The sequence below is a fragment of the Mus musculus genome, chromosome 1 (assembly GCF_000001635.26).
Source record: "Mus musculus strain C57BL/6J chromosome 1, GRCm38.p6 C57BL/6J".
NCBI classification, from domain to species: domain Eukaryota; kingdom Metazoa; phylum Chordata; class Mammalia; order Rodentia; family Muridae; genus Mus; species Mus musculus.
The window spans coordinates 89,765,629-89,779,408 of NC_000067.6; the positions used below are offsets into that span (position 1 = coordinate 89,765,629).

The 13,780-nt window shown below is 48.2% G+C and overlaps 1 protein-coding gene across 2 annotated transcripts in view; it reads left to right on the forward strand.

The window, feature by feature from the left end:
* Agap1 (ArfGAP with GTPase domain, ankyrin repeat and PH domain 1) overlaps nucleotides 1-13,780 on the forward strand; it is a 440,472-nt gene that overhangs the window by 310,818 nt on the left and 115,874 nt on the right. The window contains exon 12 of one of the 2 annotated variants that reach the window (NM_178119.3): nucleotides 678-836. The exons of the other annotated variant lie outside the window; for it this stretch is intronic. Coding sequence (NP_835220.1) covers nucleotides 678-836 — 159 coding nt within the window. The remainder of the gene's footprint in view (nucleotides 1-677; nucleotides 837-13,780) is intronic. 2 annotated transcript variants of the gene reach the window in all.

Consider the following 13,780-nt stretch of genomic DNA (forward strand, 5'->3'; position numbering starts at 1 on the left):
CATGATGGCTAAGCCTTAGAGAAAAGCAGCTAAGTAATTACTTTGTTGAGTCTAAAATTGGTGTGACCAGGCAATCATGTGTTTTGATGTTGAGCAACTGACTCAAATCATCGTGCCTACAAAAGAACGATCTTCCTTCACAGCCCCTGTGAGCTCTGAAGCCACTGGGAGACTCTTGTTCTTCAGAACCTTTACAAGGTCAGTAGTGAGGGTTTCCACTGAGGTGCCTCTGTGTTGATTATATGGGACAGTTGTCCTATGAGCAGCGTCCCCTGGTAACAGGCAGTTGCCTCCCAGTTGATGAGTCTGTGTGGCTAGGTTGGCATGACCAGCCTCTCGTGGTCTTCTTTTTGCCCTCTGGTGGCTCGTTCTGCCCTCGCTGGTTCTCTTGACTTTAGAGATTATAGCAGGAATACTGGTCTTTAGATGGATTTATGGGCAGTTGCCAGCAGTCTTTCTTCACACTTGCTCAATGGGGCACCATTGGGGTTCATGATGCCCTTTTCTTCATGATCTTGTGCTGTACCAGGCTTCCTTTGACTTACTGGAGTAGGCAGGATGACAGCAGCGTGCAGGGGTCAGGTACTTGTGCCAGCGTGAAGCCCCACAGACTAGGTCGTGCTGGTTTCTGTGGTCTGCAGTCCGGCGTGGTGTTCACCTGACTTGTTTATTCCTAGGGAATGTCACTAGTGCGTCTGGGTCTCAGATGGCAAGCGGCATCAGCCTGGTCTCCTTCAACAGCCGACCCGATGGCATGCACCAGCGCTCCTACTCAGTCTCCAGTGCCGACCAGTGGAGTGACGCTACAGTCATTGCAAACTCAGCCATCAGCAGTGGTAAGAGGGGGCACAAACTGCGGCCATCTCCAGGTCCTCTGTGAAAGCCAGGGGCTGGGTTCAATGCCCAGGGTGCCCATGCTCCACTGGGAGCATGGTGCCATGGGCTGCTCTGACAGTGGCACGCATGTCTCACCAATCACCTGTGAGCACTTTGTCCTTGATCTCCTATCTCATCTACATCCCATCATCCATCTGTCCTCTGCTCAGGGCGTAGACCTTAAATCCTCTTCATTGGTCAGATCTAAGAGTGGAGGCTGCAGAGGGGACAGATGTCTTACCTGTGGTTAGGTAATAGGGACATAGTGCAGTTGAAAAGGGATGTCAAATGTTATATCCCAGTCTTCCGCCCTACCAGGATTGCTGGCATCTCACTATCCGCACGTATTTTGTACTGTTGAGTCGATTCATCTGCCTCTCAGTCTTGAGGATTCCTGGAGTAACTTCTAAGTTCTGGGGAATCCCCTCTGTCGTCTCTCCTAGATTTCCACTTTTTTTTGACAAGTGTGGCCTGCTTCTTGGGGGACAGATGTGGCACCCTGGAAACTGCCTTTGATGTTTGTGTGACAGCATGAATTATGCAGCGTGCTCCGTGCACTGGCTGCTGCAGCTTGCTTTGCCTGTGGCATTCTGTCTGTGGCCCGTTCACCGGTATTTAAGGGAATTCCCACTGTTGTATGTAATCTGTCAGACAGGGTTTTGAGAGTCATTTTAGCATAATTTGTTCTAATTAAAAGATTCCACGTGAGGTCTTCCCTGTGGGCCCCCCAGCTGCTGCAGCAGGACGCTTGCTCTGAGTAAACACCATCTTACTTCTGGTCGTTCCAGGGCACTCCAACAGACGGGAACAAACATATGCTTCTGACCAGGTCTTCTCAAAACCCAGAGAGAAGCAGGGGTCAGGAAAGGTGATCTGAACAGACACCTGGATCTGGACAGAGGGATGTCTGACAGACAGCTGCCAGGAGTTGGCTAGAAGGGCAGAAGCCCAGGCTGCCCCATGTGCCACCTCCCACAGGTTACTACTGTCCCACCTTTACTGCACAGACCCATCTGGGGCCAGCCCCAATTCCCACCATTTTTAAGGGGCACAGGAGCACAGAATCCCATGGGACACATAAGTAAAATGTGTGTGTGTGTGTGTGTGTGTGTGTGTGTGTGTGTGTGTGTGTGTAAGTGCATTATATGGCCTCTTATCACACAAACGTTCCCCTGCAGTGCTCCATGATAACAGCCAAGGAGAGAAGCCCGAGGACTTTCCATCAGGTTTTCTTCTTACTTAGTTGACACAAAACCCTTGTTTTTTTTTTGTTTGTTTGTTTGTTTTGTTTTTTTTAATTTTTTTTAATTAGGTATTTAGCTCATTTACATTTCCAATGCTATACCAAAAGTCCCCCATACCCACCCACCCCCACTCCCCTACCCGCCCACTCCCCCTTTTTGGCCCTGGCGTTCCCCTGTTCTGGGGCATATAAAGTTTGCAAGTCCAATGGGTCTCTCTTTCCAGTGATGGCCGACTAGGCCATCTTTTGATACATATGCAGCTAGAGTCAAGAGCTCCGGGGTACTGGTTAGTTCATAATGTTGTTCCACCTATAGGGTTGCAGATCCCTTTAGCTCCTTGGGTACTTTCTCTAGCTCCTCCATTGGGAGCCCTGTGATCCATCCATTAGCTGACTGTGAGCATCTACTTCTGTGTTTGCTAGGCCCCAGCATAGTCTCACAAGAGACAGCTACATCTGGGTCCTTTCGATAAAATCTTGCTAGTGTATGCAATGGTGTCAGCGTTTGGATGCTGATTATGGGGTGGATCCCTGGATATGGCAGTCTCTACATGGTCCATCCTTTCATCTCAGCTCCAAACTTTGTCTCTGTAACTCCTTCCAAGGGTGTTTTGTTCCCACTTCTAAGGAGGGGCATAGTTGTAATCACTTTATCTACCACCTAACTGCCACCACCCCCACCCCCCCAGGCCCATCTCTGTTCTGTTTGTTGGGGCGGCAGCAGCTATCCCGATGGCGGCAGTGCGACAGAGCCTGGAAGCTTTAGGCTCTCCCTCCGCCTGCACTGTGAAGGGCTTGCTTGTCTTCAGGCCCAGCACCAGAAGTCTCTTTTCTCTGCCCTGTCTTCCACCCTAAATTAAGACTTAGGCTTCAGAGAACTTTTCAATCCTTACCCCTTTTGACACACAGGTACCCCTGGGGCATCTGCCTCTAGGCAGCTGTGAGCCACTCCTAATTAGATAGATGACTTTGTAGTGGGTAAAACTGGGAGGCAGGAGGTGCTGGCTAAATTAAGAGAAGAAGGCAAGAGGAACCCATTCTGTGAGATGGAATGCCCCAGTGCTTTATGGCTATTACTGTTGTGTGGCTTTACATTTAAATACCTGAGGTTTAAAATTAAACGTCTAATAGAATTTGGCATTGCTAACGTGAGCCCAGCATCTGCCCTCAGAGAAAAATCTAGACAGCTCTGTTCAGGGTTTCAAATTGCTGTCTGCTGGCTGGCGAGCAGCAGCAGGGATTGGGTCCCTCTTCCACTAAGTACCACATGCTGGGCCGGGTAATTCTTTAAATGCAGAGTATATTCGTCTTGGACTTCTGCACTGGAAAAGGCTGTTCCAGTAGTACATGAAAAATTAATTTTTTTACATTTTTCCTCACTCTCCTAAGTGTTTGACAGAAGTAATTTTTGCAGCAAGAGAGAATAAAAAACTGGTGGCTGTAAATTTCTGTCCTGGAACCTCTTGTGTAGATTCTTTATGGACCCAGAATTGATCTCCACGTCAGACCCTGTTGTGGTCTGAACTGTTTATCACCGTAATGGCAGTAGTGAGCCCGAGAACACCAACTTATAATCCTGGGTGAAAGAAATTGGTATTTGCAGTCAATGAAGAGGAGCTTAGCATTATTGATAGATTCAGAACAATTATCTCTGCAACAACTATTGGCTAAGGGTTTCCTCGACTCTTACTGGAAGCCTGTGATTTTTTATTTTTTATTAATCATTTCCTTACGAGTAATTTTCTCTGGAAGTGTTAGGCAGGAGTGAGCATTCCTGCTGGGAGCAGGGGCCCTGGAGGGCCATCTATAGCAAACTTGGTTGTCATAGCACACTTCAAGGCAAGGTGTTTGTTTTAGATGCATCACCTCCATGCCAAGGGCAAGAGCCAGTCACACACACACACACACACACACACACTATCTGCATTAGTCTTCCAGTGTTCTGGAGTGTCTGACTCAGTCTGCCACTCCCCAACACCCATACCCACACTGTCCCTTGCAAGTGCCAGCCTCCTGATGGCCTCGGCCATGGCTGTTGCTATGGCAACAGCACTCTCAAACCCCAACCCCCTGCTGCTGTCAGGTTGTTCTGATAGCTCCACCCTTTCACAGATTGCTTCAATCCAACAGTTTATCTTCTGCCTCAATGACTGGCTGCCATGGTGAATACATTTCTTCATATGACTCTTCAGCGCGCTGCAGTTCCCTTCAGGCTCCCTGGCTCATACAGCTTTGGCGGTGTTAAGCACAAACACCATTTATGTTTCTGTGGGGAAGTCATATCTGACATCTGTGTGCGTGTACTTGTACCTGTGAACTTGCAGGATTGGGCGGAATGGAGGAGGGGAGTCCTGTATGGGGGCTCCTATCAATTATTTGCCTTCCTGCCAGGACCTATGGTTGTTACAACACAGTTGAGTCCTGATACGGAAGTACTTGAGGTTTGCTAATTTTCAAGTACTTTCCCCATTGTGGAAGTATTTTAATCCGCTGTAGCTCTGGTAATTGTCTGTACTTTGTTTTGTTGTTATCTTGTGGCTTCTGCTGTGCCCCATCCAAGAAGGGTCAGCAACTCTGCGTTTGAGAGCAGGAGGACTCTAGCAATTTCACTGTCCCTGTGGGCCCAAGGATAAGAACTATGGCTTCTTTAGTTTGTTTTGTTTTGATTTGTTGGTTTTGGGTATTTGTTTTTTGAGCTTTGCAGTTTTGTCTTTGGGTATTGTGCTGGCAATTCTAGAACCTGACCAGCAGGTGGTGGTAATAGGACACTGCAGGGCTTTGATCTAGTCATTTATGCACCTTTAAATGGGGGAGGGCTAGAATGTGTTTCTTGCCTCATATCTGACATTCTTTCTCTGAGAACCATGACCCCCCAAGACCATACCCATAATAAGCATCCACATTCACACAGGTCTTTCTTACATTCTTGTCCCTATGTGATTTTGTTTTTCTAAGGCAGGACTCAGAGTTAAGATGTAGAATCATATAAATTACCTGGGTTTTGTTGTTGTTGTTTTGTTGGTGGTGGTGGTGGTTTTTTAAGAAATACACGGTGGAAGAGAGAAGTGTTTTCTTCCAAGGCTCCTGACTGCTCCCATCAGTCCCTCCCAAAGCCTCCTGCATTGGGGAACCATCCCCTGCTTAGTCAGCCTTCCTCCCTGTGCTCTCCTGGCTCAAAGCCTGGCACTCCTGTCTAAGCCCCCTGCAGGGCAGGGGGCTGCTCCGTCCACCATGCTAGGCGGCCTCATTAGAAGGATGACCCAGGTTCCCTTCTCTGCATGTGGTTTGAGAGAAAGCAGAAGCTTCCTGGGTAGCCAGCCACAGGGGGAAGGGAGGATTTCTTTCCCTCCTGATCAGAATGCTATGACTTTGTACTCTGCCTCCTCCATTCCTGGCTATCAGCTATTTCCAGCAGTAGCTGCTGACCCAGAAGAAATAGGACAACCCCGTCACCCCAGTCACTAGGACAAGGAGCAGTGACTTTTATGCCTGAAGGCCAGCGGGGCTCTTACCACCACCAGTAAAAGTCTAGGAATGTTTGAAACAGATGGCCAATGCCGTGGGTCATTATAGCCCCCTCCCTCAGAATCTTCTAGACCACTGGATCTCTTCAAGGGGTTTTTAATCCTTACCAAGGGAATAGCCATTGATGTCTGGGGCATTCTTGTTAGTAACAGTAGTTGGGGAAGAAGGATCTGATGATAACAACCAGAGATGGAGATAAGAAGAGCTTCCTGAGCCAGAGTTAGCTGAACACACACAGCAGTAGTGCCTAGGTCTTGAGCTCCTTCCAGCAGCTGCTACCCCACCTCCCCAGGAATCAGAATTCTTCCAAGAAAATGGAAGCCGGCTTCCTTTTTTTTGGGAAGGTCACTTCAAGGCCTTGTCCTCAGTCTGAGCTCTACACAGCTTCTCCCAAAACTGCACCAGCAGTATTGCTGGGCTCAGGAGCTCGCTGACATTCCAGTTGCCACTACTAGTGGGCACAGAACAGCCTTGCCTAAACAGTCACTACTTGACAAGGCCTCCTAGTTAGGGTTACTGTTGCTGTGATGAAACACCATAGCCAAAAGCACTGTGGGGAGGGAAGGGGTTGTTTGTTTGCCTTACGTATCCTGAGTCATAGTCTATTAATGAAAACCAAGGCAAGAGTTCAAACTGAGCAGGAACTTGGAGGCAGGGGCTGATGCAGAGGAAAACTGACCAGTGTAGGCCTCTTTTAAGATGCAGACATGGATGTAAAGGGCATGTACTCTAACCAGTGGGGAGGCATCAGGTTGGACCCACATCTGCTTTGCTGATCATGCCTCAGCCGTTCCCTTTGCCGGTTGGCTTACCTGCACCGAGGATGCTGTATGGGGTGGAGAAACCACTTATATCAAGGCCTGGGGAGTCCCTGCAATAAGGAGAGGGCTGGCCTGGGCAGCCTGAGCCTGCTGCTGCTGCTCTAAGGAGCAGAGTTGTGTGAACCTTGACTAATCCTCAGTCTCCAGGCTTGAGCTGAAAATGGGTCCGAAGTTAGAACTAGCAGCCGGAGTTCCTAGCGGTTCAACAAGCCTCATGTAGGAACAGCTGAAGGGGGCTCCAAGCACTGACAGGCAGGGGCCAAGCACAGCTTGTCTGCGGCATGATCCCGGGACCGCTCGGCCCCTCTCAGAATTACATTTCCAGCATGATTTTGGCAAATTGGGATGTATTAAGAGCAGAAAGCAGACAGCAGGAGGCAGGAGGACTTCAAAACTGTATCCTGCCAATAGGATACTAAAAGATGGAGGCTGGAGTTACATGGTGGCTGCAACTTTCTCTTTGCCCTTGCCTCAGGAATCCCATCCTCCTGCTATTGAGAAATGGCTCTTAGTCTGCCTATGCGCTGCCATCTTAGATTCTGTGTAAAAACACCCCTAAGTCTCTGGGCCATATCTAGAACAGAACATTTGGAAAACTGAGGCGGAAGATTGCCAAGAGTTTCAGACCAACGTGGCCTAACGACGTGAGGCCCACTCTCTAAAGACATAACTACCAAGTACTGGGATGACAGCTGGAGATGTGATTCACGTAGGTTGAGATAGACCCACATTGGCGTGCTCTCCAGTACTTTGGAACATGTGGCCATTTGGGCAGCCTAAGTGGAGAGACTGTCAGCTGTGTACTGGCCAGCAGACATTCTCTGCTATTTCCTGACTAAAACAAAGGCTGCAATGGGACCCTCAGTCTCTATCTTGGAGCTGTGACTGAACCTGCACAGACCTTTCTCCTCTAAGTCACTTTGTCAGAATATTTTATCACAGCAACAGGGGAGACAAAGACAATGAGTCAGGAGTAAAACCAGAGACAAGTTCAGTGCATATCTGTCTAGGTGACCTGTATTTCACCACTGCCACTTCTGCCCTTTGTCCCACAAGTGCTTGTTGACACTTTACTGTATCATCCCACCACCCTGGGCTTGGGACTGAAATAGGAGTCACACAATTCCAGAGTCTCTCCCAGATGGAGAGAGATAGATAATCAATGAGGAGACAGATCGAAACGGATGTGTCAATCGAGGAGAACGTGAGAGTAGGCAGAGGATGTCTTCATAATCGGGCTAACCTGCACAAGTTCATGCTTTTACTGCCCACAACACATCGTTCATTCCTTCAACAGGTCCAGACTGTCCTCTGACCTGGTGCCTTGGCTTGAATCCTCAACTGATCAGAAATATTTAGAGAAAAGTGTGTATCGCTACTGGACAGGTATAGACTTGTCATTGTTCCCAAAGCATAGCACCCAGGTACTTGTGACCCACGCTGTATTGGGTATTCAGTGGTCTAGAGAGGGCTTCAGATGCAGAAGGGGATGTGTGTAAGTTCTTTCCATATGAGGGACTGGAGCATCCACTGTTTGTGGTATCCCAGGGGTCTCTGGCACCAGTCCTTTCCAGATACCAAGGGGAGATTCCAGTAGTAAGCACATCACCATGTGCACAGAGGCTCTGAAATACATTGGTAGTGGTCCCCAAGGAGAGAGACACGTCACGTGGGCCTCAGTGCTGTCAGGACCTCTTTAACCTTGAGAGCATGTGGTATATACATATGGGGTGAATGGTGGCTGAGATATGGCACAAAGGCATCCTTGGAGCGCAGGTGGATGTCAAGGCATCAGGTAGTGGTGAGGCACAGAAGGGCTCCAAACAGGGTCCTGACAAGGCAGTAGTGCACCCGTGTGCAGTGGCAGACCAGGCAGGAACAGCAGGGCAGTTTGTCTCTTCTCCCATCGTCTTCCCTGGACTCTGTCCAGTACCACCATGACACACTTGTGCTGTTCCTCGGTCCCTGCTTTAGGAGCTGTCTTAGGGTGACTATTGCCGTAATGAAAAACTGTGACTAAAGCATCTTGGGGCAGAGATGGATTATGTGGCTTACCCTTCCTCACCATTCATCATTGAAGAAGTCAGGAGAGGAGCTCAGTCCTGGAGGCAGGAGCGGATGCAGAGGCCATGGAGGGAGGCATGCTTCTTACTGGCTTGTTCTTCATGCTTGCTCAGCCTGCTTCCTTATAAAACCCAGGGCCACAGCCCAGGATGACTCCACCCACCATGGGCTGGGCCCTCCCACATCAATCACTAATTAAGAAAGTGTTCTATACTGTAGAGTCTGCAGGCTTGCATGCAGCCAGATCGTACGGAGGCATTTTCTCAGTTATGGCTCCCTCCTCCCAGATGACTCCAGCTGGTGTCAAGTTGACACAAATTTTGTGTTTTTGTTTGAGTTTAGTTTAGAATACACCATGCTTCAGCCCCCATTAAAGACAGGCAGGAAAGCGTAAGCAACGTGTTGGGTGTGTGGATTAACAAGTTCAGAGAAGACTGGGTGATTTTTTTTTCATGCATTCTTGACAAGATTTTGTCCCATGGTTGGATGCTACTCTTAGGCCTGGAAAATGCTCACTTGTAATTTCTGTGGGTTTGGTGAGAAATATAGCAGTGTGGGGGAAGCTTTAACCCTGCCCTCCCCTGTGTCATCAACTGTTGGCATAAAGTTTGTCTAGTGAATGAGTGTGTGTGTGTGTGTGTGTGCATTCATGCGTGTGCTGGGAATGGCTTTATGAAATCTCAAAGCCCACTCCAGTGACATGTTTCCTTCAGCAACTCCACACCTCCCAGGTCTTCCTGAATGGAGCCAAGTGGGGACCAAGTATCCAGAGTCCCGAGACATGCTGGGGACATCTTACTCAAACCACCAGATTCCCCAACTCTAGAAATCTCTTTTTCTTTAATATTTACCTTGTTTTGCCTTGCATCTACATCTGTACCCAGAAGCCAGAAGAGGTTGTTGGATTCCTTGTGGTTGGAATTAAAGACAATTATTAGCTGCCATGTAGCTATAGCCTCTGGAAGACTGGCTAGTGCTCTTTAACTACTGCTCCAGCCCACAGAGTTGTGAATTTCAAGTGCATACCTCCATACTTGGATTTTTTTTAAAACATGAGTTCAGAGAATTGAACTCAGTTCATCACACTTGTGTGGCAAACACTACTGGCTGAGCTGTCTCTCCAGCCCATGGTAATATCCAATAGGTTCAGCCTTCCCTTGCTCCCTGTGTTAGAAGCTGTAAATGTATAGACCTTAAGGGCATATGATAAAATAAGACAGGAAGACGAATGATGGAAGTGAGCCCTGAGGAAGAGCAGTTAGGAAAGCCTAGTGAGACGACTGCGAGGATATGGGCTCGCAGAGGTGGAGGTCGGCCAGCCTCGGGTCCGCTGTGTGCTCCTCCGTGTGTGCTTACAGTCTGTAGCCTTGCATTCTTAAACTTCGGTCACTGGACATATCTTATGCTAAATCTCTGCCTGATTATCTGACAGATAAGATTATTAACAGAAAGTGTTATTAATATTAATTACACAATGATACTAAAAATTTTATATGGCAGAAGCAGATGGTTATTTAAAACGAGTTAAGTTTTAGCCTTTTTATGAAGAAGCATTTAAACATATTTAGTTATAAATGCTATTTTAATTGACACATTATTTCTACAGTGGGGGCTTTAAAATCTTACTGCAGTTGCAGAGGAGGGTTTCTGTGTATATTTCAGTCTCTTAAAGCGTGCACTTACTTGCAGAAAAGCAGTCCTAATGCTGTTTCAAAGACAGAGCTGGAGAGGGCTTTATACGAGCATGCCTGTGGGTATCACAGCTGCTCAGAGTTCAGGAATTAGGCACCCGAGTGTGAACAGTTGTCCAAGGCATTTGCCATGGTAACAGCACTCTGGATCCTCTTCTCTAGGTGGGCATGCCGTCATTATTTTAACTTTCTCAATCCTTTTCTGGATTCTGCACATAGCTGAGGTAAGCACAAAAACTTGAGAAGTATTTCCTACAGATGGAGCAGAATTCCTTTAGAAGCATCAAAAAGCTAAGCCTGATTCCTCAGAACTGGAAACTCTGCTTTAAACCAGCTGTTGGCCCTTTCTTTGACATCAAATTTTATATTAATGGTACCAGGTGAAGTTAGCAACACCCCCAAGCCTTACCCTGACCCTCCCCTAGCTAAGACTGCAGCCCCAGGCCTTTCTCCCCGCCTGTTAGCTGGCTGTAGTCCAGAGGTTTGTTTCCACAAGTGATCGGCTGTGTCTCCAGTATGAGCAGGGTCGCACTTGCATGCGTGGTGTCACTGTGGTTTCCCCAAGAAGCCTGTGTTAACGTATAAGTGTAAGAAGTGTAGCCTTAGCACAGCAGTCAGGAGTCCCAGGTGGGACAGAGTTCAGCATGTAGTTATTCACTCAACCAGGCCTCACCTCAGCTGCATCGCCTTGTCTCCCAGCTCTTACTCTCCACGTGAGCAGAGGTACTGGACTCCCCCATGCGTTTGAAGCAGAGCATGCCCAGTGGGGTTCCCATAGGTGCCCACCTTCCATCGAAAGCCTGGGAGCCCTGCATGTTTTGCAGTATCAGCAAACTTGATTTTGTTTTTTGTTTTTGCATTTTCCTCTGCAGCTCATGAAGAACCAAATAAGACCAAGACCAGTCAGTCCTTCCAGTGGCCTAAGTCCCTCTGGAGGAACCGGCAGAAGCCCCTAGTCTGCAGCTTGTTCGTTCAGTCCCTTGACAGTCATAGCACCAGGATTCAGGATTCAGGGTCTCTGTTCCTGAAGAATGGAAAGTTCTGCTGGGAGAGAGAAAAGATAATGACGTCTTTTGCCTGAAAGAAGGTGTCCCAGGGTCTGGAACTAGAAAGTGTGCTTGGTGGGGTGGGATGAGGCTGCAGCTGAGTGAGAGCTTTTGCCTCATCTATATGAGGCCCTGCATCCAGTCCCCACTGCCTCAGAGGGTGAGGGATTGGATCAGAGGATGACACCTATTTCCTCCTGCTCCGTAGCCATGATCCAATTGGGAGACACTAAAATTAGCCAGGAAGCTGTGTTTGCCTGAAAGTGGGGTGTTCTGTAAATCAGAGTCTCCCTGGCTGTGTGAATCCTTCTCTCACTGCTGCGATCACACCCATAACAAGAGCAACTTGAAGGAACAAAGGGCCTGCCGAACTGGGGTAGGCATGGTGGCAGGAGTGTGAGGCAGCTGGTCACATGGCATCTGCAGCCAGGAAGTAGGGAGGTAACTGCTGTTTGGTTGCTTCTCAGCCCGAGGCCCTCAACCCAGGGAATGATACTGTATACATTGAGGGTGTATCTTCTCATCTCAACCTAATCTAGAATCAGTATTACAGGCATGTTCCAAGATGTGGGTAATTCTAACCTGTGTCAATTTGACGATATTAACCATCACCGTGAAGGTCTATGCTGGAGTTTGAGAACATGGAACATAGAGTGGACAGATGCATCTGGTCTGGGTTGTGGTGCTGGTGTGTCTGGATAACTCTGGAGTAAGAAACTCCTGGTACCTGGCCCAGATTACTCACCCGGGAAAAGTGTTCTTACCTGGTAGTAACTGACCATCCTCCTGCTCTGCAAGACCACTCGGGCTGTCAAGCAGCAGGATGCTGGGAGTGCCAAGCTGGAGGGAGGGTGGAGTGGGCAGGTGTGAGTAGTTAGAGAAAATAAGCAGTGGTCTGAAGCCTTGTGCAGTAGTGGGGAGCGGAGGGGGGTAGTGCAGCCTAGGAGAGGGCTCCAGTTGTAGAGTTGTGCTGTGTGTGCAAGCAGGAGGAGAGGGGGTCCTCCCAGGCTGAGGAGGCTTCAGGTAGTTGCTGCTTTTAACCTCACCCTGGGGGATCAAAGGCAGCGGGAGGGGAGAGGAATGGGAAAGAGACGTGCTTTGATGGATAGCGAGCAAGATGCCACCTCTCCTGCACCCACTCCTGACCCCGCTGCCAGCCACAGCAGGCTGGGGCTTCTGCTGAAGGAAAAAGAAGGAAATGTCAGTTATTATGTTTTGGAACACAATCTTATCTTTTTGTTTGATTTTTAAAGCAATTTTCCCAAAGATCAGGTCTGACTGAAGTGTATTGACAAAATTTTAGCCATGATGAAGAAAATGCTTCAAACCCCAAGAAGTCTGACCCTGGTTCCCGGAACTCTTTGATGGACCTTTCTTTCTCTCTCTCTCTCTCTCTCTTTCTCTCTTTCTTTCTTTTCTAGAACAAAGCTCAAATTCCAAAATCAGTGTTAGGAGTAACACAGTGAAGTTTACTGGAGCAAATGAAGTCTGTTCAGGTTTTTGTTTTGTTTTGTTTTTGTCTTATTGAGTGGTTCAATATAATGCTAAGTTAATCATTGTTCTTTGCCAGAAGTGATATTACTGTTACCTTTCTTCCCTGTACAAAAGTAACTAAACCTAAAGCCTTGTACACGGGAGGTTATCCCCCACAACTGCACGCACCCCACCACAGTCCCGGTTGTTAAACGTTGGGGGTCGGGCTCAGGGACTGTCCCCTGGTTATTTTTCAGACATATTTTTATTTTATCTGTGTAAGTGTATGCCTCACATGTGCAAGAGCCCATGGAGGCCGACAGAGGGCAGCAGACCCACTGCAGCTGGAGTTACAGGTGGTCGTGAGCTACACCCTGTGGGTGCTGGGAACTGAACTCAAGTTCCCTGAAGAGCAGAAGTCTTAACTCCAGAGCCACGTCTTAGACCTCCTCTGTATCCTCAATTCTGGGGTGGAAGAGACACTAGGACACCCTTGTCTGCTGCTACTGAATCATTTCAGGAATGTGGGCTTCATCCAGCAGCTCAGGTGGAGGGTGCTCATCTTCTCATGGGCTCCGCATTGGCTGTGTTTGATGTAATCGGGCCAGCATACCAGATGACTCCATTAGCATACCAAATTGCCAGTGCACAATGACCCTCGAGTCTCCATCCCCCACCTCTCTGTCCCAGGATGCATGCATCTGCAGCATCAGGGTCAGAGCCGGGGTAGACTCACCTGACTCTTGCTCAGGCTCCAAGCCTTGGCACCAACCTCTGTGGAGTGAGAAACCGTCCTTAGCAGAATTCAAAGAGTGTGGTGCTCAGGAGTCATCGCCAGAGTCTCCACCTACTCATTTCTTAATCTCATAGAACAAATTCCCTGTGTAGATGGCATATTTGAAGTATGCCTGTATCAAAATTGTTTATATCATTCAAAGACAGTACATGTTGAAAGCTGGTATCTTGCCAAGTGATATAAACCATGAAACTTTAAAGAGCCTCTGCGTCTTGGCATCAATCCGTCACACTGAAGAATAGGAC